Raw genomic sequence first — 24,021 nt, 5'->3', positions numbered from 1 at the left:
TATCAATTAGAATTTGTGTCCAACATTTGGGTTTCCTCAATCTTTAAACTCACCAAAAGTTTATTCTTTTTCAGATATGCCGCGATGCACAAAAGGAGAATTGCATGGAACAGGAATTTCAATCAATTCAAAGGGCATGGATGCATTGTGCTTTCCAGTTGCATACTTGTAAAGGTCCTTGTTGCCATTTTACTGAATTGCAGGTATCCATAAAGCATTCTGCTTCTGATGCCAAAATAATCATTGGTAAGACGTATATCTATATAACTTTGCAAGTAAAGAATGAACAGGGTTACTCCTATTCTGTGTTTGTTTTGATCCTGTGTTTTTCTTTACTACAATCAGGCCTAGAATTTCTCTTTTCTGAAATAGAAAAGGATTTGATGACTCTGACAAATATGCATAGGTCACGCCACAGTGTTGACTTTAGGTTACAAGTAGAAGAGTGGATGCAATTACTACAAGAGCTTGGTAAGCACTTTGTTAGTTTAGTTGTACTGAAAAAAATTGTTTATGACTTTTGGGGTGAACGTTTCAAAACTCTTTTGCATTTTCTCCACATAGACATGTTGTTGCACTTGTATGAACTCTATCAGCAAAAATGGATCTTCCTGACCAACATATTTCAAGAAAAAGTTTTGGGTGTTCAAAGATGGGATTTGGTATGTGTCAGCATCATTGTGAGATAAACTTTTGCTGTTAGAGCGCAATCATCGTTCAATGAAAACAATCTTTTCTTTTTTCAAAGTTGGCAGAATTCAAATCCGTTGATGAGCGTTTCAAGAGTATGATGGATAACAACTCAAGTCACCCAAGTGTGTTGAATCTTGTTTGTCCCAAAACCGAGATTGAAAACCCTCACGGTGTAAACCTTTGCACCAGTCTCCTAAACGAACTTTCAACAATGAACGCCATTTCCAACCAGATGGCATTTCGTCTTCATTCCCGCTGTAAACTGTTTCCAAGACTCTACTTCTTAGGTGACAGGGAATTATGTGAACTGTTTTCTTTGCAACCAACACCGACCTCTCTGTTACCCTTTCTACGGAAATTTTTTGAAGGAGTGCAGTGGCTGGAAGTAGAAAAAGTTCCGGTTGCGGTGGACATACATGATACTTATGACACACAGACCAGGGTAATTGGAGTTTTCGGGACCCTTCAAGAGAGCATTACCTTTTTTTCTCCATTGGAACCGGACAGCAATGTTTTGATTTGGTTTAGTATGTTTGAAGAACGACTCAAGTTAACCATAGAACATCTCCTGAGTCAGTGTGCTGATGAACGGAAACAACTGCAACCATCAATTCAAGAACCTTTACATAAACATGGAAATGTATCACATGTCCTAGACATGACTTCTAAATATCCTCTTCAGTGTCTTCTTGTATCAGAAGAGATAGTCTGGTGCAGTATGCTCTATCAAGCCTTTGAGGAGCCGAGCACATTGAGTAGGATTAGCGCATTGAACAATGCACAGCTGAAAAACCTTTGCCGGATCATAAGGGATGAAGTTGCAAGGTCTGAAAGTGATGCACAACTCTCAAAGTACTCAATGACCTGCTTGCGAGCTTTAATTATCCTTAAAATGAAATATGCACAGCAAATTGCTCAACTAATGCAGGTGCAATGTCAGCCAGAATTATCCTTTGAGTGGCTGAGTTCATTCAAGTATTATATAACCTCACCAGATCAAGGTCCAAATGAATATGATAATCCAAAATGTTTTGTTGACATTTTAGGACATAACCTAACATATGGTTATGAGTATTTTGGTCCAGGAGATTGGGCAATGGTGCAGACTCCCTGCACAGATAGAGTGACAATGGGAATTCTCCTTGCTCTGACGAGCTACAGATGTGGATTTGTGAATGGTCCTTGTTGTTCTGGAAAAAATGAAACGGTGGTCCATTTAGGGAAGGCATTGGGGAGACTTCTTGTCATGCTACATTGCTCTCCAAATATGTTGGCTGATACTTTTCAAAAGAGGCTCCTTGGTTCTCTTTTGACAGGGGCTTGGTTAGTGCTTGACTCTGTGGACATGCTATCTCAAAGTGTTCAAGCATCACTCGCACAACTGCTTGAGGACATATACCAATCCTTCTCTGACTTGTCAGAAAAGAAGAAAAAGCAGGAAAAGACTGACTCAGCTGGTACAAGTGTATTTGATCCAGAATGCAGCATGGTATTTTCAGGTATATGCATTTCTGCCAGCCCAAATTATGGAAGTGTTCTCATTTCATCAAAGAAATGCACGTCAGAGATTTCACAAAGCCTGCGATTTTCAACTAGACCTGTGGCATTTACTCGTCCCGATCACAAGATCATTGTGGAGGTAATGCTGACTTCATTCGGTTTTAAACAGGCAAAGAGTTTTAGTCACCGTCTGGTGTCCCTCATTAGCATCAGCAAAGACTCACTTTGTCTGCCTGCCTTCATTACACAAAATAAAAGTGGCTACGTTGTAATTTTGAGAAATATCACATTTACCTCTGAGAAACTCTTGAAACAAATTGTTGGACACGAGAGATTTTCTGGTAAGGCAAGAGAATCTCTTCTGTTACAAACTATTCTCAAATCTCCAGAAAATGAGCATGGAATATATATGGAGGACCAAGAAAAAACATTTTTTCCTGCATTGTTGGAAGAAATAGCGGTTATAAAGGCAATTCATTTAGTTCTATCACCATTTATGTTTGTATCCAACAAACTCTCACAGTTTAACTCCATTTTCATAGAATTGTTTCCTATAGCATGTCAGCTTCCTTTTATTCTACAATACACTCAGGACGAAGCGAACCACAAACTTGAAGAAGCAGTGTCGGAAGAATTAGATCAGCTCCTGTTACACTCTAACACAGACATTATTGGCCAAGCCCTTACACTGTTCCAGACATTGAGTTTCTCTAATGCAATTATACTTGTTGGACCGACCGGAAGTGGAAAAACGACCTGTTATAGTGCTCTGGCAGGAGGCCTCAGTCGCCTTGCAAATAAAGCAGGTGGAACTTTATTAGATGAAAAAATGGTAAGGGCTAACTCCCAGTCAGAACTGGAGCTCTCTGATTCAAATTGGAACACTGTCAACACTGTTGTCTTATTTCCAAATGCCATGTCTCATGAGGAGTTATTTGGTGGGTTCTGTGATACAACCGGGTGGCAAGATGGAGCTGTAACCAAGGCATTGAGGGATTCAGAGAGGCATAAGGCCAGATTACATATATCCATGCACGAGAAGCCATTTCCTGAGACCAAAGCAGTGAAATGGTTGATAATGGATGGCGACCCCCTCGGCAAACCTTGCTGGCTAGATCACTTGTGCACACTGAGCGATCTTGACAACCAATTTTTAACTATACCATCTGGTGAAACTCTAACACCATCAGAATCACACTTCAAGTTACTTGTAGAGACCATCGACTTAAGTGATGCAAGCCCTTCTGTAGTGACCCGTTGCAGCCTTATTCATTTTACCGGAACTGATGTTTGGACATCCGTGTGGAAAAGTGAAACAGATCGCCTCAATCGTGAGTTCATTGTAGATCAAGCCACCCTAAAAATGTGGACTGACCTAGCAGAGGATCTTTTCTCCAGCACTCTCAGTTTGTTGAACAAAAACAATATTTCTAAAAAGGGTCAACCTTCAACTTACGGCCTGACTGAAATCACATCTTTCATTCGAATTCTGCATGCCCTTTTGCAACATTTTTCCAGGAAACACAGAACAAATGCAGACTCATCACAAATAGATAAAGAAGGTAAAATTACTTGTAAACTTTGCAAAATGTGTAATTGTTGGTTAGACACGTTTGCTAGCACTGTTTTTGATTTTTCCAGATTTGCCTCCAGGAGAAGATTCAAATATTAATCAAGATATTTTTGTCTTGGCTTACATTTGGGGGTTTGGTGGGCATTTACATCCTCGGTAGGTAATAATTCTTATCATTGCCCTCCCTTTCCCTTTTGTTATTGTATTATTAAAAGTAGTCTATAATCTGTACAGCTGTTTGAGACTTCTTGCGATTAAGGGCTATACAAATAAAAATGACTTGAATTGACCTAGGATTTGTGGTCTAAGTGAGGGCTCTTTACAAATATTTATATTATCAAATACAAATGACTGATTTTCTTTCTTACATATTCTGTTCCTCTTATTTCAACAGACTTTGGCCACAGTTTGACATTATTGCTCGCCAAGCACTATGTGATAGTCGATCTAAAATTATCATTCCACAAGATGGAACTGTGTTTGAGTTCTTCTTTGATATTGACAACAAGATATACTTCAACAACACATTATTAACAAAGTCCATTACACCCAAGGTTTGGTATTATATTTATACAGGAAAAATACATACCATAGAGATTTTACTGTTCTTTTACTGAAATATAACCATCTTTCCACAGTACTGGAATTATACCTGTCTGCTCTCCATTATGTTAGATGCAATCCAACCGGTGTTACTTGCAGGAGAGCCAGGCTCAGGAAAATCCACTGTTTGTAACACAATGCTGCGCTTTGATAAGCCACACATTAAAATACCAGCTAGTTCAATTCAGGGTCCCACAGACCTGCGTCATTTACTGTGTGGAATTAGCTACCAGAAGAGCTGTCAAAAAACCAAGGGTGTCATGAAGAAACAACCAGGCCTAGTGCTTTATGTGGATGACTTGCATGAGACACCCTGCGGTGAGTATGAAACACCACTATGCAAAACAACGATCCTGGTCAATATTTGTTTAATCACTTTATCATTTTCATTAAAATAGATATGACTGGGAAGACTTCAAAAATCTTGGAGACTCTGCGGCAAAGTATTTCAAAAGGAGGGGTTGTTGCATTTGATTCTCACCACTTTAGGGTGCTCAGTTTAGGTATCATCACCTACCTGGCTACTTGTTGTGTTTTTGAACTGGACAATCCCCACTTGAGTATCATATCTTCCAGACTGTCACGTTTATTCTCCATATTTGCACTTCCAAGCTTAACCGAGGATATTTTATTTTCTATTCATTCGCCTCATCTTAAAATCTGGCTTAGGGATGTGCCATTCGTCAAAAGTGTGGTGGACATGGTGCATTGTATCATCAAAGCGACAGTGAAATTGCATGAAGAGATTTGCAGCAACATCCAGCCCACAAGACAAAGGCCCATTTTTTTATTTTCCCACCATGACTTGAAGAAAGTGTTTCAGGGGATGTGCTTATGGCAACCAGTCCTTCCTAAGACAGAGATAGTTGACCCGAAGATAAAGTCTAAATCCTCCTCGATCCCTCAAGCCCATTTAGCCATGGAGTTCAACATAGTGCATCTCTGGATACACGAATGCATGCGTACTTTTAGTGATCGGATAAACTCAGAAGAAGAAATCACCAAACTCAAATCACTCATTTTCAGGACAGCGTTAGCACACTTTCGAGTGCAATTGAGGGATGAATCTAACCTCGAAGCCCTGATTTCTCCTAACTCCACTAATTTCATTGCACAATTAGTCCCGACATCCACATGTTCACCAAGAAGTTCTCCACAAGAAACAACTGCTGCCAGATTGCCCGAATTGAAAGTCCCAAGACAACAAGGAAAGTTTCTTCAGGACTTGTTGGAATCCATAACTAGCCTTACGTATGGCCCAGAGCTTGTTGGATATCGTTTCACCATATTCAAACATTGCACTTATCAGCCACAAGATCTCTGTGTGCTAATACAAAATCTATTAGCACACATCGACGTAAAATACGATAAAAAACAAGACTCTTGTAGCCGATTGCCATTCAAATACACTGTTCACAAGCAAAGGATGTGTCAGATGTTGCATATTTTCAGGGCTCTGCTGATACCTGGTGGTCATGGATTGCTAATGGCCTCAGGAAGCGGCACAGGACGCAAAACCACAGTTCGTTTAGCTGCCAGCGTCTCAGGGTGCCACCTGATGGAGGTACACGCCGGTAACGAAAGTGAATTGCATACAATTTTAAAAATAGCTGGGAATCGAACTCGAGTTTATGAAATGAATACCATTATTCTGGTCCATGAGAATATAAGCTCCTCTGTCAGAGAGGAGTTACTGGTGGCTTTAAGTTCCTACCCAGGGCTCTACACAGACCAAGAGCTAGCCAAGCTGGTTTCAAGGGTGACTGCTGTATATAAAACAGAAAGATTCCTCCTGGACAGCTGGATTTTTGACAGGTAAGGGAAATGTATTGTGTCAGCTTATTAGTTTATATTTTCTTCAAAATATTTGAACTTTATAACACTGTTGTAACAGTGAAGGATTATTTTGACATAGGTACCTGTGCCAAAATCTTAAAGACGTACATGTATTTATGTTGATGCCTGCTGTTGAAACGACAACTATTGGAAACCTTGAATACAAGGTTAGTGTTACTAATTTGTGAGCTATCATACCAATTGTCACAAACATACATACTGATCTGTCTTTTTTTTTGCTTTCACTACACTGCTAACATAATATGAATTATTATTAAAGTTTTCATTTATAGTAGAATCCTTTGTCATCTACCTTAGGCACAAATGGGCAAGGCGTTGGGCCTCTGCTGTGTGGAGATGTACCAGCCATGGCTCAGTCAGTCTCTCGCAGAAGTTGCCACTCACTGCCTGAAAGACATTTATCATAACTGTAATTTAAACTGAAATAATTACTTCCTTAAAATGTAATTGATGACATGTTAACTGTAGTTCCCTTGCTTCGAATTTAGTGAAATTGCAAAATTCACAAGTTGGCCTGCCTGAAGCAATGGCAGGAATCCACCAGTCTGCATACCAGTACGCCTCGGTCCTCTTAACGGAGCAGCCTTTCAGCCCGTACACATACATGGCTTTTATTGCCCACTTTGGTTACATCTGCAAAGTTATGCTCAGTGAATTGGAGAGCCGATCAAAGAGGTACTGTTTCTTGCTATGCTAATTTGCAAGTTCATAATAATGTTTTTTTATGTTTGTGTTCCCCAAACCAAAATACAACTTGATCTGTGATTATTTACTATAGACTTAACACTGGTCTGTCTCATTTGGATGCCTTGGATAACACAGCAATGATGTACAAACATGAGTTGATTAGAATGCAGGGAATTGTTGCTGAGATACAACAGGTACACATAATCTAACAAAAACCGCTTGCATAATTAATTCATGTAACATTTTTCAACTGAATTATAATTCATCTCTTCTCTTACTCCCTTTTAGCGTGTGGATGTGCTACTTGATGCTATAAATTACCAAAAGAGTTTGCTTGAGAAAGCTGAACAGAAACGTGCTAAGCAGGAGAGAAAAATTCAAATCCTCCGAGATCGGATAGCTGAATCTGAGAAAGAGGTAAACACATAAAATACGTTTTCATGACTTCATTGATGACATAATGCATTTTGATAAATGTATTCAGAAACACTGATCTTTGCCATTTGTGCTTTTCAGCTGCGGCCATTCTTCCAGGCAGCACTCGATGTGCTCCATATTCTGGACCCATTAGACCTTGAGGAGGTGCGCCACTACAGAGATCCACCTGATGGAGTGGTGCTCGTAATGAATGCCGTTCTTTTGCTCTTCGACCGCCCACCTGGATGGAGCAATTCAAAAAAACTTTTCGGACAATGCAACTTGTATAAGGTACCTTTCAAAAACATTCATTACAAATAGATTTTTACAGTTTGTCAGATTTGAAAACACATATAGAATTAAGATAATTTGATGTTTTCAAACAAAGGTTCTGAGAGCCCAAGAGTTGTTTTTAAATTATCAGTACTTACAATCTACAATCATTTAACTTACCATTGCAATAACACTTAATCTCAGCCAATTGCTCCCCTTATTGTCACGGTTGGCATAGTGCCAAATTGGCCCGTATAAAATGCAGGGAAAACGTGTAAGACATCATATATGCATTGTATTTCACTACTAATGCTGTTTAGCACAGGTGTGAAATTTAAAAATATGTTCGTGTTTTTCTTGCACTTTTTCCACACTTCTGTTTATATCAATGTCTCATTTTATCAGGCCAACCCAATTCCCACTTTTTAGTTGATTATGTTTTTTTTCTTTTTTCTTTTTTTTTTTTTTTACTTTTTTCAGTAATCATTTCATTGCCACTCTGTTTGGGCCTACATTTTGAGGTGGGCATTCTGTCACTTCATGACTGATGGATGAAAACACAGTCGGTACTAAGTTGTTGTTTTTTTAAGATTGTAAGAAAATAGAAAGATGAGTTTCTATTTATGGAACAGGAAAGAGTCTGTCAGTCCTAAAGTAATTTCACCTCCGCTTGGTTCCTCTGACGAACCCTTGCCAATCTTTCTTTTTTTTTCAACACAGTGCCTGGAAACATTTGATTTCTACAGCCTAACAGACATACAAATGCTACAACTGGGTGAGTTAATTACACACCCCTTGTTTGTACCTGAGTGCATCCGCGAAGTGAGCAAGGCCTGTGAAACTCTGTGCCGCTGGATCCTTGCTGTCAACAACTGCGGCTCGAAGAGATACCAACTGATGGTGCGGAAGCAGCTGGACTTAATGCTTCTCAGGGCACTAGAACAACTTGAGCAGATCAATGAGTGCATAAAGGGAATAAAACTATGCCTTGAAGACCTCTACATCCAACTGCAGCCCGAAAATAAATTGCTGGATGAGCAACTGTTGCTATTGCGTGAGGCCGAGTCCCGGGAAAGAAGAGCTGCGAATGCTGTCGAATTGTTGCTGAAGCACACAACAGTGTGGAGGGCTGATGCTCAGGTAACGTTGAACATGGACCATTATAGAATCTGAGCACTACTCTTAAATATAATTGGAGGAAGAGTTTATCATCTTCTTTTACTCTACATGCCCTTGGCCTAAACAGGGCCTTGCTGACAATTTGAAGCGTCTCGGCCATTTCAGAACAATCCCCTATTCTGCTTTTGCTTTTTATGGTAGCTTAGCAGATAAAAACATGATTTCATCTTTCTTAAAAAAAACTGAAGAAACCTTAGTGTGGTTTAAGCCTTTTTTGACGCATCAAAACGTAATTCATTGTAAAAACTGAAAAAGCACAAACAAACATTTTACATTCAGAATGTATCCGAATACAACAAAAACAGACATCCTACTAAAGCAGTCAAAAAGCACAAACAATGTGTTTAAGCAAGCATATTAAAAAAAGATGGTCCATATTTTCAAACCTCTCCACTAGGAATGAGTGGAGGGGTGTTGTAAAAGGATAGTGGGATGTTTGGACGCGTTCTTAGGGATGGGCATGGCACCTGTATGATGTGGCAGGGGTAAACCAGTGAAAGCTGTCGGGCCCTGCTGTTGAACAGAAGAGTGTGTTGTGTCACCCTGACCCGAGTGACATGGCCGCTTTCATTGTGTCCCGTTTCATCTGGAGGGACGAAAGAATTACAAACTTAGGTGAAAGAGGTGCCTAACTTGTTTGGGTGTTTGGGCTTTTGGGTTGGCCATGGTCCAAACATTTTTGTGTGTGTTTTTTTGCTAATTTTTGCCTTTTTTTGTCTTTATTGTATGTGTTTGTCTTGCTGCCGGTCATTCTCTTGAGGGATATGACCATGGTAGATTGATAGATATATATTTTCAATGTTGTGCTTTGAGACTGCTGCTGTGGTAATTGTTTGTCTGCCATGTGCTTGTATACGGTTTTCTTATTTGTAAAAGACACTACATAAGGAGGCTACAGCAAGTCAGAAGGGTCGTAATAGATTACCAAACTTGAGCAAACCAAGTTTTCACTGCTAGGTTTTCAAATGACATTGTGGGGCATAAAAATTAAAATTATTAATGTTTATGAAAATATTGCCCACAAAAAAAACTTAGAAGTGAAGCATAAATTGGGTGATTACATTTACCCCACACAGTGCCAAATATGTATTTTACTGTCAATTGCATTTCTTTAGAGATGTGTGAATTTGCACTCACCTGAAGTAAAAGAAGCCAATTGAACAATGCAAGTCCCTTACATTCCTCCTAATTTGTGATCTCTTTTTAAAATAGCTGGCAATGATTAAGATAGTAATTAATTGATTGTCCCCAAAAAGTATGTGTCGCTGATAGCTGTTTATTTTTTTCCTGAAAAAAGTGGAACGCAAATTGCAGATGGTCAACTTGATTTAAAACAAACACCCCTATTTGTCTGTCTTCATTCAGGACGTTAAATTGCAGAGACAATGTTTACCAGGAGATGCCATGGTCCTGGCGGGTATCATCTCATATTTAGGCCCCTTCGCTTCAGATGTCCGTAACGAACTACTGAGCAAGTGGAGGGTGTTTTGCAAGACGGGACGCATTGACATAAATCCCAATGATCCCAGAAATTCTCTATTCGCCACCAACGAGCCAACTCTCCCTCAGCCTACCCCAGGTTTTCCTGTCGCTATTTCTGAGGCCCTGCAGCCTCTTCTGTGTCGGGTGTTGTGTGTGAGGGAGTCGCCGCCGCATGAGATGGCAACCACTCGATTGATGGTGAAGTTGCTGCTATGGGGGTGCAGTAGAAGTTGGGTTAAACACTGGCCTCTACTGGCCGAAACGCAGCATCATCTGGAGATCAACTCCAAAAATGGGATCATCACAGGTTTGTTTTTCACAACATATTTGCGAAGCACTTAATGTTGGTTGTCTGTCCCCATTTGACACCATGTAAGATTGGAATAGTAATAAGAACTATGTTCTTCAGGTGAAACCGGAGATGATGCTAGTCTTGGGAATGAGTTTGAGTGTGACATTGTGGTTTGTGCCGACGATCCAAAGCTAATGAGCCAATTGGACTTGGCTGCTGAGAAAGGTAGATGACTGATAATTGGAAATTTTATACCACAGAACTTCCATATTAGAAAATTTCAAAATCGTAAATTTGAACAAAATCTCTAAGTCTAATATTAGACTTTCATTGTAAGACAGACTGCCCTCAATTGTTGATATTAAAAGCATGACTTTTGCTCAGTGAAATATAGATAAATTGACCATAATCAGTACTAACTTATTCTTACTTCATCCTACCTACACATGCTATAATCATTTTGTTTAATCAATGGATTCATTACAAATGCATTTCTTTCAATGGAAAAATAAGTGTAATTGTCACGACCAAAACGGAATCAGGACCCAGATGCGTAACATTAACCACAAGTTTATTGAGAGAAGGATGAAGGGCAGCGCCCGCGATCCGGTGCTCGCTGGACGCGGGAAGCAAGCTGTTCACCGAATCGGATCGTGTTCCCAATGTGGAAGTGGATCTTCCGGAGCGGGATATGGTGGTGTCGAGGACGGAAAAAACAGATCGTTAGCTGGGACAGGAGAGCAAAAACGTGGTGAGGATCAAAAACGGGGCGAAAGCCGGGACGGGAGAGCAAACGTGGTCGGGATCAAAAAACAGGTCGTAGCCAGAGACAAACGGGGAAATCAGGAACGGACGGGCGAAACAAAAAGCGTAACAGATGGGAGTCAGAGTCCAAGTGCTTGCCTTGTAGAAACAGGTCCGGTGACGGACTGACAACAGGGGAGTGAAAGTACTGGGCTTAAAAAAGACGGGGAACCAATCAGGTACCCTGCAGCGGCTGGCGCCAAACGAGCGGCACAGGGGACACTAATCATTCATCATGACAGTAATGTACCACTTGTTTTCTTTTTGGTTTTGAAATGTTTGTAATGTCAATGATTTTAGCAGTCAGTCAGCCCAAAGGATTCCCTAAAGACTCTTTAATGTGCGGACACTTGTTTAAACATGACATTTTGATGAATAGTAAGTTGTCATTAAAAAGCAAGATCCACTATTCTCTTATACATCTCTGGAGGTGTTCATTTTGATAGGTAAGATGACATCACAATCACACAGACTACCGCTAGCAAACAAAAACAGTTTGCCTGCTTTCCGTAGCAGAGCCACGATTCGTCTTTACAGTGCGACAAATAATAACAGGTTGATATTGCTTATTAACTCTCAAACACACAATGCCATGTTTAATCTAGTGGATACCCGTACAACATAATGTTAGAAATTTTTTTTGGAACTAACGACATCCTTAATTTCACTAACTCTTAAATTAAAGATAAATGTTTACTATTAAAACCAAATTGATACAATTTGTATTTCTTTATTTATGTGTTTATAGGTTTGAAAGTCCTGGTTACTCACATAGAGCGAGTATCGGTCAATCCCCAATTTCTAGCTGCTTTGGCCCGTCCTGCTGCGAGTTGCCCCCCAGGGTCAAAACCAGTTGGCTACCAGACCCACCCTGAGTATTTCCTCTTGCTAAGCACCCACTACCCTGCCCGACTCCTCCATCACGGTAGGAAGCAACATCTAGAATGTCCCTTCTTCCAGGAAAATGTGAATTTTCCCTAAGTGGTACCCAATTGTTCTTTCTTCCTGCTCAGCCATCCATCCATCCATGCTGGCTCTAGTGGATGTGGTTGACCTCTCGCCAAGCTCGGCTCAGATCCAGGAACTCATGCTGACACAGCTGCTGCAGTCAGAGTGCAAAGTGCTGCTGATTCAACACCTGCGGATGCAGAATGACAAGCAGCTGCTGCAGAGGAAGCTGGTCACGGAGGAGGTGAGTCAGGCTGGTGTTTACCGTACAATATTATTATAAAAGCATTCCCCCTTATAACTCGGAATCGTGGCCGACCTCATTAAAAGTGGGTGTCGCTGACAAAATTATCCTTTGCCGCTGTCACTGACATTTGGGAACATTTAGCAGAATCGATTCTTATGAAAATGAGCTATTGATCCAATTATGTACCCTCAAACACAAGTACAGTGAAATTTCTGGTATATTAAATTTTCTGCTTAAGACTTTAAGCAATTAAAATGTTCAATTTAAAATTGATCCATTTCTTCTAAAGTACTAATGTATTTAATAAATAAATCCCCTGTTTGATTGAGGGTTTCCACATCTGTAATGAGAAATGATATAGGGGTGGGCAATACCAAGATTTTTGGTATGGATCCGGTCCAAGTATTTACAGGGTAGTGTCAATCGATACCGATCCCATACCAAAATTTTTTGCTCGGAAATGTCATGTTTATTAATTTAAAAACGGAACCCTTCCACCTTGGATCTAAATCAAGTCAACATGACAACCTAATACTTTCCAATGCACAGTATTTTGAAAATAACATCAAAGTGCAAATAGTGTTCACAATACTATATCAAAACCTTTAACGGTTTAAAATAAAATACTTCTACTACATCAACTGTTTCAGAACAAGGGTCAAGAGAGTCAAAGCAAAGAAATGCAGTGATGCAACAAAAATACATATACTGTATAACATGTGAACAAGACAATTATAATACCTTCAAATGCACAATATTTTAAAAATAAAGTCATTGGTGCAAATAAAGTGTAAATTTGAATTATGAAATTTGAAAGTTATCTTGTATGTTAGCGATATACCAACAACATTATCATACTGATAGTTGTAATGGGAACACATAGTATTGTTCTGAAGATAATAGTATCAATTTGAGTATTAGTTTAGTATTGACAATATCGATATTTGTATCGATCCTCTCACCCATAATAAGAACAGATGCATTTTTAAACATGGTGTGGATATATATATATATATATATATATATATATATATATATATATATATATATATATTACAGTCGTATGCAAACGTTTGGGCACCCCTGATCATTTTCAAGATTTTCCTTTATAAATCATTGGTTGTTCGGATCAGTAATTTCAGTTAAATATATCATATGACTGACAAACACAGTGATATATGAGAAGTGAAATGAAGTTCATAGGATTTACAGAAAGTGTGCAATAATTATTTAAACAAAAGAAGGCAGGTGCATAAATTTGGACACCCTTGTCGTTTTATTGATTTGAATACCTTTACACTAATTATTGTAACACGAAATTTATTTAGTAAGCTCATTGACCCTTGAATTACATACACCAATCATGAGAAAGGGTATTTAGGGCGGCCAGTTGCAAGTTGTACTTCCATTAGCATCTTCTCTGAAAAGTGGCAACATGGGAGCCTCAGAACAACTGTTAACCTACCTGAGGTGGAAGTCATTTTTGTGCTTTGCTCTACACAATACATTTTTAAACATTGATTTAAAACAACCAATATCAGTGAATAAAAGAAAATATTAATATGACAAACCAAAGAAAGCACAAAATGACAAAAACAATTGACATTCAGCAATGTGGTTGCACGAAGGTTCACCTTGTCTCAGAATTGGTGATGTGGCTTTGTTAAGATACAGAATGACCTCATCCCATTTAAACTCACTATAGATGGGACAGCATGCACCTGCTACCACTACTAGGTGCTTATGTTTAACGTCAAAATGAAGTTAAACTTTACTATTAGGCTTTTCAATTAAAAAAAAAAATCAATAATAGGATAATAAGGGAAATCCTAGAAACTTTCACATCCTAAACTTTGAATATTCAATCTTTTTATAGGATTCTGTGATGGATGCCGTCCTGCAGTCTGACGCCACACGAATGCAAGCACCCGAGTTCCTCAGCCAAGTGGCTGACGTGCAAGAATCGATGTCTTATGCGGAAACTGAGCTCCAGCTTGTTGATGAGAGACGAGAGTTCCATGAGCCCCTTCTGGCTGCTCCCCAACAGTTGATAAAACTGGCTTGGTTCCTCTACCAGGCTTTGCAGGAGTTGTCCTGCCTCTCTCCCATGTATTACTTTTCATTATCTAGCTTCATTAGGGTGATGCAGGAGGCCCTTGTAGAGAAGGCTAGTGCTCTGGTGTCATATGCCACTGGGAAAGTAATAGGGGGAGTAATACCAGAGATAAGGAACGCAATGGTGGCAAAAATGATGTCCTATTACAGGCCATGTGTTTTTCGATGCCACTTTGCCGTTTTGAAGATGTTGGTAACTTTAGCTGTGATGCAAACCAACCAAGTGTGCTCTCTACCCGAGAAGACAGCTTTTGCCTTGGGATTCAAAGATCTGTCTTCCCCAGCCACACATTCCTTAAGTGAAAATTGGATATCACCTCAGATTGACATTTTAGAGAAGATTGCAGATTTTACAGGGCTAAGTGCTTCTCTTACTTCGTCACAAAAGGAGTGGCAAGAGTACCTGAGTTTGCCTTCCTCTGTTATTGCGAAACCGGTTCCTTGTGGGTCACACTCCCATCTGTCCTTGATACAGCGGGCTCTCCTTTCAAAAACCTTGCACCCGCACTCCACAGAAGAGCTAGCCGAAGCAATGGCATCCTGCCAAATCCGCCCACCTAGCCGCTCATCAGTGCCTCACTGTGGGAATCCAGAGGCTCTTTACAGATCTCTTGCAGAGCACAAGGGACCTATCATTCTCACATGGCCTCGTCCATCCAAAGATAAATGGACAAGCATCCAGCCTCTTTACTTAGTCAATCTCTTGGCCTCCAAGGCTGCAGATAAAAAGGAGGTAGGAATAATTGGTCTCATAGGATATACCGAGTTGATGTTTTTTTCTTTCTTTAATATTTATTTTCTCTTACAGGTGAAGGTTATTTCTGTCGGAGGACTTTATGACATTGACATTGTTTTTTTAACGCTGGAAAAAGCAGTCAGGGATGGTCACTGGTTGGTTTTTAACAACTGTGAGCTGCTGGAGCACTGGGAACCAAAACTAGTGGCACGTTTCAATCAGCTGTTTTCCCCTTTCGGAGGTATTAGAGACTTGTCTTGCAGCAGTTTAAAGATAAAACATCTGAACTGTATAAGGTCACCAAATAGTGATTAGTGAAGTAACACCAATACATTTTACTTTCATTTTAGACATTTTTGGACCGATGTGTCTCTTATCTTTGGTGCAGTTTAAATTAGCCTTATCATCAAATAGCTAGATAGATAGATTTATTTATCCCCGTAGGGAAATTCACACTTGCAGCAGTATCCTTGTGTTGAAAGATAAAATAATGACATAAAGATATAGAATACAAAAATACCCAATATAAAATTTTGCTATAGAGTATTTAAATAGTGCTTCGGAAAATCCACACTGTAATAAAAATAGGGTAATATGCAAATGTGGGGGTGGGGTTTAATGTGGGCTTTTATTCCCCTGGTTGGAGTTAAAGAGACACATGGCATGAGGAAGAAATGATCTCCCCAGTCTGTCCGTGGAACAAGACTGTTTATTTACATGATTCAAAGTTAAAGTTTTGACTTTTTAAATAAATAGGAATCAAATAAACTGAACCATTTCAAGGCAGTGTAGTATCGCCCGCTCTGCATTTACATTTTTTTTTTTAATCTTCCTTTTTTTAATTTATTTTTTAATGTAGCGTTTTCCATAATATTTAAGCCTATCCCGTCCTTTATTAGGGAACATAAGAGTTTTAAAAATGCTTTAATTTTTGTGGGTGGTTGGGTTATATTTGGTAGTGCTTAAGCAAAACTCAAATTTACGTATGGTACACACTGTTATTCCGATTTAACTATGCCTCTAATTGCCTCACAGCAACAACGCACATCAATATTCCTCATGAAGACTTCCGCATGTGGTTTTTAACTGAGGAAACTACCCAGTCCCTCCTACCCGGTAGGTTTCTTTTCGATTTTTTTTTTTTTTTTTTTTACCTTTCTTCCTTGTGGTTTGTTTATTTTTTTATTAGAGATGTCTATATTAAAAGAACAAACTTATACGACTCACTCTTGGGATGTAGGTTTTAATCATAGTAGACGCAATTCAATTAGTGGATGCCCACTTAAGGCTTAATTCTTTCCTCTCATTTTTATTGTGACAGAACACTCAACACAATTTTCTCCTCAATTTGTGTTATAATAATCTCATTTTCAAATAATCGCTTCCAAAAAGGTTTCAATTTTATCTAAATGGTCAGGCCTTTGCTGCTTTCTAAGGTGACTGCTTTTCCTTACACAACATTTGAGGCTGTGCAGATTTATTTTTTGCCATATTTAAACTTATATGTGCCCATTTTTTAACGATAATTACTTTTTTCAATTGTATTCAGCAATAGTCCGTATGCATGGCTTGCCTCTTGTTTGCGACACTACCCTGAATTTGAAAGAAGAATTGAGCAACTCCTTGCAATATTTGTCAACCATCACTCACTGGGAAAGTGTGTCAGACAACACAGAGCTTCTTCTAAGAGCTGCAATATTCCACTCAGTGTTACTACAGAGAGAGGCCTACAAAAACTCGGGCCAGGCCAGAATATACAGCTGGTGAGAACTCAAACATGTTTTAAATAAAAAGCAGATAAACTGATTACATTGTGTTTTAAAAATATAGACATGTAAAAGACCTTATTTCTACATTTTAGGAGCCAGTTAGATCTTCTAGCATTGGTGGATGCACTTATTTCCTCTGCTAGTCTGTGCAATGACAAGGCAACAGCTTTAAAATACATTGCAGGTAATGTTTTAAGCAGTTTGAATTACATTTGGTTTGTGTCAGACTACACTCAAACAATCACTATAAATTATTCTGCTCACACACGAGTTTTTGTGCTAGATAAACCCTCTTTTCGACTTGTGCTCTGACTTGATATTGGATTTTTATATTTTAATTGTTTTTTTTGATTCTCTAGTCAACCTTGTGCATGGTGGTCATGTCCTGGAATTCGCTGATTCAGAAGTTGTACTTAATATTGCGGAGAGCTGCTTCACCACAGAGCCACCTCCAGCCAGTGGACCACACATTCTCACCAACGCCATGATCAGCACTGGAAATTGTGGTAATGTTTCACACATTGAAATTACATTGTGTTCCAAAAAAGGTTTTACCTAATTGAGTTAGATAATGCGAGGAATTGGTCTATATATCCTGATTTTCTTATCACAATAATTCAATCATTATTTATGTTTTACCCTATATCAATTTAAAAAGGAAAATCATGTACATGATTCAAAATTCAAGTTTTGACTTTAAGTAATGCATTTTTCTTTCGTTCCCTCAGATTTTGCCAAACTCCAGCAAATGTTGGATTTGCAACTGCTGCGTGCCATGGACATCAATGAACCCGTCCTCTTGGGTTTCAGTGCTGACGTTGAAGCTGAAATAGTAAAAGTCAACAGTCATAATCTGAACAAGATGCTCAAAGGCTCGCAGATTCCTCAAGGGCCTGCTGCTTGTTCTAGCAGCGTGTTGGCTACACTGCCAGAACTTAACCAGGCTAGAGAGCATCTGCATGCGCTGCAAGAGTATATCACACACCAAAATGAAATCCGATTAAGAAACGCCGGAGCCGTTTACAAGAGTCCCCTTTACGACTTTCTCCTAGCCGAGTGGCAAGAGCTCAGTGACTCTGTGTCCTTGCTGCTCTCTCGTCTCCAAAGGCCTCTTCGATATCTGACGGCAACCTTTCTGTCCCTCCCCACCCTCACCGCATTGTCGCGTTTACAGAGGCGGGCAGAGCTGCTGAGCTCTTATCTTTGGCGCGACAACAACACAGCGTGTCGTGCGGCCTACCGACTCTCTGCTTTTGCCAATGCCAAGGGTTTTATGGTTGCACTGGTGCAAAAGGCTGCTCAAGTACATCACAAGTACATCAGTGATATTGGTCTTTACCTTGAGGTAATTCTTATTGATAGTGTAATAATACTTAAACATATCTTATATGTTTGAGAAAGAATTAAGTAACACTATTAATTTTCTTAAAAAAAAATTTCGGTTTGATATTCATTAAAAATTTGAGATTATTTAATCAAATCATAGTATGTTCACCAGTGTTAGAGACATTACTAAAATAGTTATTAGATAAAGTTACTAGTTTATTTAAAAACTAATTGTGTTAGCCCCCAGATTAGTGATGCACCTAAGTAGCATGTTACTCTGAAAGTATCTAGTTACTCACATTACCGGCACTATGAAACTGCTTAAAATAGCCACATAACAAAAAAATTTAAAAAATGAGAATAGAAGAAAACGAGTACACTAACCTGTGGAAGCAGCAATCCCGTCCCATTTCTTGGCTTTTAAATCCGTACAGCTTGAAAACGAACACTACTGAGACACTCCATATCCATTTAGTCTTTTGTCTTCAAACCTCTCGAAGATTTCCTTCTCCTTTTCTGGGTAATGTCCAAAATGTTTTCTTGTTTCTCCAGGCATGGTGTATTGCAAAAAAATTTTACATTTACAAAAATTCTGCACTCTTTTAACATCAATTATGTGCTCACGTTTAACCCATTGATACATTTCTTCCTGTATTAGGCTTACTACCATTCTCTAATGATGACACACAACCAAATACGTGCATAGAAACTGACCCTCTGATTTCAGTATTTTATTTTATAGTGTTAAATACGGCTTGGATGTTAGTACAGTAGGGAAAGTATCAGACGCTGGTTGTTCTGGCAGCGTGTTCGCAACAATGCCAGTACTTAACCAAGCTAGAGAGCATCTACATGCGCTGCCAGAGTGTATCACGCACCAAATTGAAATCTGATTAAGAAACGCCAGAGCCGTTCACAAGAGTCTCTTTATGAATTCCTCCTAGCTTAGTGGCAAGAGCTCAGCGACTGTGTCCTTGCTGCTCTCTCGGTTCCAAAGGCTCTCTACGATACCTGACGGCAACCTTCTGGCCCTTGAGACTCTGCTTGAGATGCCGCCAACGTAACCGTATTCATTTGTATTTTGTTGTTAGCTATAAACATGTGCACCCTTCCGTTTGCTGTATTCAGCATTGTGGTGCATTGAGGATCTTATGACACTTTGAACGTGATAGAAGAACACTCCAACAGCAGAAGACATTATAATTCTTGATCTGCTTTTAAAGAACAGCGGAGTAAAACACCATGTTGTAACGACAGTTGGGTTACAAAATATTATCGAGAAAGTGTTACCGGGAAAAGTATTGACGTTCAACACTGGTGTTCACATACCCCTTTAATATGCATCAAGACAAATTGAGTTAGTGCAAACTAGACCATAACAAGCTATAGTAGATTCAGGTCCATTTGTTTTCCTCCAGAAAAACCTAAGGATAGACGACAACCACAATACATCTCACATGCCAATTTCCTATGTATATCATTTCTATCCTTTTCCATAACTGAGAAGTTAACATTCTTCTTATCTATCCAGGTTCGTGATGATCCATTGTTCACTCCACGTCCAAAGGACATTGTGGACTTGTGTAACCTGGAACTCAAAGGAGCATTGTGGGACATAAAAAGGACAGCCTTACAGAGCTCTCTCTCCTCACAACCCAGCCCCATGCCTCTCATTTGCGTCAGGGCAGAAGTGAAAGATGAACACTGTGAACGTTCCCGGCACACTGATCAAGTTTATCACTGTCCAATTTATGTGGAGGACTTGCACTCTGGAAAGGAGGGGTGTGATGACTTTAGCGTAATCACAACAATACCACTTCCTACTGAGTTAGCGCCTTCATTATGTGGTTTACGTAAGGTTCGACTTGTGAGCAGACTTTGTGATGAATAGGGTCATGACTTGTTTTCCATGTATTATTTTTATTTTTCTCCTTAAAATCGCTTAAAAGCACTGCATTTAGGTAGTGACATAAATGGTCAATACTTAATTTAACTTAGGTGTTACATTTGATAAAAAAGATACTTGAGTGTGCTAAAAGGAACAACACAAATAAAGGAACATTTTGACCCAACATTTTAGTTACTTGAGGTGGCTCTAACCTCACTAAATGTTGGGTCCAACTATCAAATTGTAGTCAGTTCTTCTTCACCAACAGGTAAGATATTTCTATCCCTAGCATTTTTACTGTAAATACAGTGGGGTAAAATTTCAGTTTGTGTACTTACCACATGTGTTAGTGCTCCATCATATTGAGGGTTCAAATCCAACTGTGTCTTTGTTCCATTATGCATGAACAGCATTCACAACACAAAGTGATGCAATGATTTTTTCAACTGAAGTACTTATTTTTTCATATCACACTTTCATGCAGATACATGTATTTATATTAGTGAGATTATTGCTTTTTAATTCAAATGATTACATTGTCATTATGACAACTGACATTTAAAAAATACAAATGTTATGATAAGCAAGCTGTGACCGCAATGCTGACTGGACTGTTTGAGAATTAAATATGTTAAATCTCATGCTCATTCAAATATGATCGGTGACAGACTGCTCTAATTACATGTCAATTGCAATCACCTTTCCAGTAGGTTGAATGAGTCTTTCTTAACAATTGGTTGTAAAATGTATTATGTTCTACTCATGTGTCTCATCCAATAGGCAACATGGACAGACACCACTATGAAACATTTGAGAAGTTTGACAATGACACTTTCCTTGTGCATCTTGACAATGGCCGGGCGTGAGTACAATATTTATCGTTGAAAATGTCTGTCCTGTTTGAAAGTGACACTTTCCATTTTTGCTGCTGCAGATTTGGGCGTCACTCAAAAGATGAGCCATCCATCTTGGTGCCATTAGAGCAATGTTGCAGGTGCAAATATCACATTTATTAATCCTGGTTAGACTTTGATTGTTTAGTGGGACTTTTTATTTTTTTCTGCCTGTCTATAGAATGTCAGCGTTGATTATGGTACTAGTAGTATTCATTAACCTTGAATGAATGAATGAATAAAAACTTGATTTCAAAATTAGAAAATAAAAACATGGGGGAAAAATGACTCAAAACAAAAATAATGTTAGCATAACATGTTCGAAAAGGAGTAGTAAGAAGCAGACACTTATTTTCCCTACCCCTTCATCTTCCTTGTGAATTACATCTTACAGATAGCTCCTCTTTTATGTCTAAATATAACAGAATCTGATATCAATGATTATAATAACAATAGTCACATATGTTATATACAAATCATCGTAGTACACATCTATTAACATTATAATGTTACTAATCACTAAATATCATTGTAACAACAATAGCAATAATAACAGTTATGATACAGTAATAGTAACAATAACAACAAAGTTAACTATAGTTGCAAACCATCCATTTGCTACGCAATATTTCCAATCCCTAGTATCACTCATACCCCATTTTCTTCATCTCTGTATTCTGCCACTAATGTTTTTTTTGTATTTAGATTTGAACACGTGAGTATTTTGACATTGTTTGATCTCATCTTGTAAATTGTTCCTAAGTTTGACTCCACACACAGACACACACATACTTTTCCTGGTGGTTCTCACCAGTGGGATTTTGAATTTACTCCAGCCCCTTAAGTTATAACTTTCCTCTTTCCGAGTAAATAATTTTTGGATGTTTTCTATGTTTTTGTTGATCTTAAATCACAATTGTGAAGTGAAAGATTTTGTACTGCAGGACCTTGATACGATACTTTGGTTTGAATTTTGCTGTTTGGAAATCCAGCTGAAACGACTTAACCACTAATCTGAACTTTTTTCCATTTCTTAGAATCCGTCATTCGACCTGGTTACGCCTTCGCCTCCTTTCCCAGCCCCAATATCGCCTCAGTGATGTCATGCGGGCATCGCTTTCCCACGACCCTCTGCACAGTGTGGCCCCGCTGTTGACAGAGCCCCACCTCGCTGCCCTTGATCGCCGCCTGAAAACCGTGCTGGATGCCATAAGTCGTTGCATGGAGAAGCAGAGTGAGGGTGAGGCTGACAAGGTCATATACGACGACATCAGCCCACAAACGGACCTGCTAACTCGTGCATCCAGTCCTGAAGGAGAGTGAGCCTAAACATTTTTAGCGTTTCATGAGATTGTGAGTCTTTGTTATTTTTTAGTGTTATAGTTAAAGTCTACTATTATACAATGATTATAACCAGTTCTATTAAAGCTTCAATCTGTTTCCATTCCTATTTGAGGTTTACAGTCATTGTGTCATTAAAATCTATTTTTTGAAAAAAAGCATACAATTGTTTTTTTACTTCTCCCCATAAACTTTACTGTGATTTATATCAAACTCGATTTACATTTTTATTTAAAAGGACCACTGTATTTTTCCTCATGTAAGCTTACAATCTTTTTGCTATCACATGTTCCTTGGGATAACAAAAACTGTCAGTCAATATTTGCCACATATTCAATAAACAGTGGATGGGGCTGCAATGGGTTAATACTGTTACCATTCTTTTTATTTTCCCCATACACTATGATTTTTTTTTTAACCAAATTATTTTATTTTTATGTAAAAATGTTTTTACTGGAAAATAATTAGTCACCAGATCATTATCTAAATTTAACATATTTGATACCTCTAGGGTGAGGAGTTACCAGCATCACACTGGTATCCTTTTGTACATCTCGCGTTATAAATAAATATGTATTGTAAATACATAGATAATGAAATAAATTGGGCATTTTTGTCAATATTGTGTAGTTCGGATTCAATTTAATTATTTTGGGCCGATAGCTGTGAAGAAAAATGCTGACTTTTATTGTCAATGACAATGATGCATTATAATTTATAATTGGTGAAATGGTGACATTAATTGGCTGGTCCAAATTGTCCCTAAGTGTGAATGAGCGAGCAAATTGTCTTGTCTCTGTGTGCCCCGCGACTGGCTGGCAACCAGTCCAGGGTGTCCCCTGCCCACAGTCCGAAGATAACTGGGATGGGTTCCAGCACCCCTGTGACCCTACTGAGGATAAGCGGTGCAGATAATGGATGGATGGATGGAAATGGTGACATTCAAAAACCGTCCACTAGTATTTTGATAACCTCTGTTGGAAATATTAGTATTGGAACAGTGCAAGTGTGGAGATTATATCTCTATTTTATATCATGTCGTGCTCATGTTTCTAAAGTTAAGTGTTTGAATTTGGGCTTTAGTTTCATTGCAAAATGTGTGCACGTTGTTTATGTAGTATAGGTTGAATTCTAAATAGTCTAATGACCATTTTTTAAAAACGTGATTCTTACAACATTCCCTCTAGACATCTTCAAGGGCAGTTTGAAAACTACAAATAAAAAATTTATGATTGTAAGCAGCATCAATGAGAAATTCAATACAAACTACATGGATGAATGGAACTGATGTAAATGCTCATCTTGCAGAGCAAAAACAAAGTAATATACAGCAGTTATTTTCTGTGGTTAAGTGTTTTGATTTTTTGAAGGGTCAAAAGTTTGTTTAAAGGCCATAAG

The 24,021-nt window shown here is 38.8% G+C and overlaps 2 protein-coding genes across 2 annotated transcripts in view; both read left to right on the top strand.

Annotated features, from left to right (window-relative positions):
• Positions 1-20,630, top strand: part of dnhd1 (dynein heavy chain domain 1) — a 34,493-nt gene extending 13,863 nt beyond the window's left edge. Inside the window, exons 19-45 of the mRNA XM_088342888.1 lie at positions 75-246; positions 346-471; positions 565-662; positions 749-3,755; positions 3,835-3,922; positions 4,161-4,320; positions 4,405-4,687; positions 4,768-6,184; positions 6,285-6,372; positions 6,524-6,635; positions 6,715-6,901; positions 7,005-7,107; positions 7,202-7,330; positions 7,430-7,621; positions 8,324-8,743; positions 10,148-10,571; positions 10,674-10,781; positions 12,109-12,285; positions 12,374-12,552; positions 14,432-15,403; positions 15,479-15,647; positions 16,442-16,522; positions 16,956-17,169; positions 17,268-17,359; positions 17,535-17,681; positions 17,904-18,520; positions 20,033-20,630. Of these exons, the coding sequence (XP_088199014.1) occupies positions 75-246; positions 346-471; positions 565-662; positions 749-3,755; positions 3,835-3,922; positions 4,161-4,320; positions 4,405-4,687; positions 4,768-6,184; positions 6,285-6,372; positions 6,524-6,635; positions 6,715-6,901; positions 7,005-7,107; positions 7,202-7,330; positions 7,430-7,621; positions 8,324-8,743; positions 10,148-10,571; positions 10,674-10,781; positions 12,109-12,285; positions 12,374-12,552; positions 14,432-15,403; positions 15,479-15,647; positions 16,442-16,522; positions 16,956-17,169; positions 17,268-17,359; positions 17,535-17,681; positions 17,904-18,520; positions 20,033-20,392 (10,122 nt within the window). The 3' untranslated portion in view covers positions 20,393-20,630. The remainder of the gene's footprint in view (positions 1-74; positions 247-345; positions 472-564; positions 663-748; positions 3,756-3,834; positions 3,923-4,160; positions 4,321-4,404; positions 4,688-4,767; positions 6,185-6,284; positions 6,373-6,523; positions 6,636-6,714; positions 6,902-7,004; positions 7,108-7,201; positions 7,331-7,429; positions 7,622-8,323; positions 8,744-10,147; positions 10,572-10,673; positions 10,782-12,108; positions 12,286-12,373; positions 12,553-14,431; positions 15,404-15,478; positions 15,648-16,441; positions 16,523-16,955; positions 17,170-17,267; positions 17,360-17,534; positions 17,682-17,903; positions 18,521-20,032) is intronic.
• The window catches only part of LOC148361155 (extracellular serine/threonine protein kinase FAM20C-like), a 45,404-nt gene extending 22,672 nt beyond the window's left edge, over positions 1-22,732 (top strand). Inside the window, exons 9-11 of the mRNA XM_088341901.1 lie at positions 21,170-21,251; positions 21,324-21,383; positions 22,320-22,732. Of these exons, the coding sequence (XP_088198027.1) occupies positions 21,170-21,251; positions 21,324-21,383; positions 22,320-22,605 (428 nt within the window). The 3' untranslated portion in view covers positions 22,606-22,732. The remainder of the gene's footprint in view (positions 1-21,169; positions 21,252-21,323; positions 21,384-22,319) is intronic.
• Positions 22,733-24,021: the final 1,289 nt, after the last annotated feature.

This window comes from Urocampus carinirostris, chromosome 8, assembly GCF_059441175.1.
Source record: "Urocampus carinirostris isolate Australia breed hairy pipefish chromosome 8, RoL_Ucar_1.0, whole genome shotgun sequence".
Classification (NCBI taxonomy): Eukaryota; Metazoa; Chordata; class Actinopteri; order Syngnathiformes; family Syngnathidae; genus Urocampus; species Urocampus carinirostris.
This window is presented reverse-complemented; position numbering and strand designations above follow the sequence as displayed.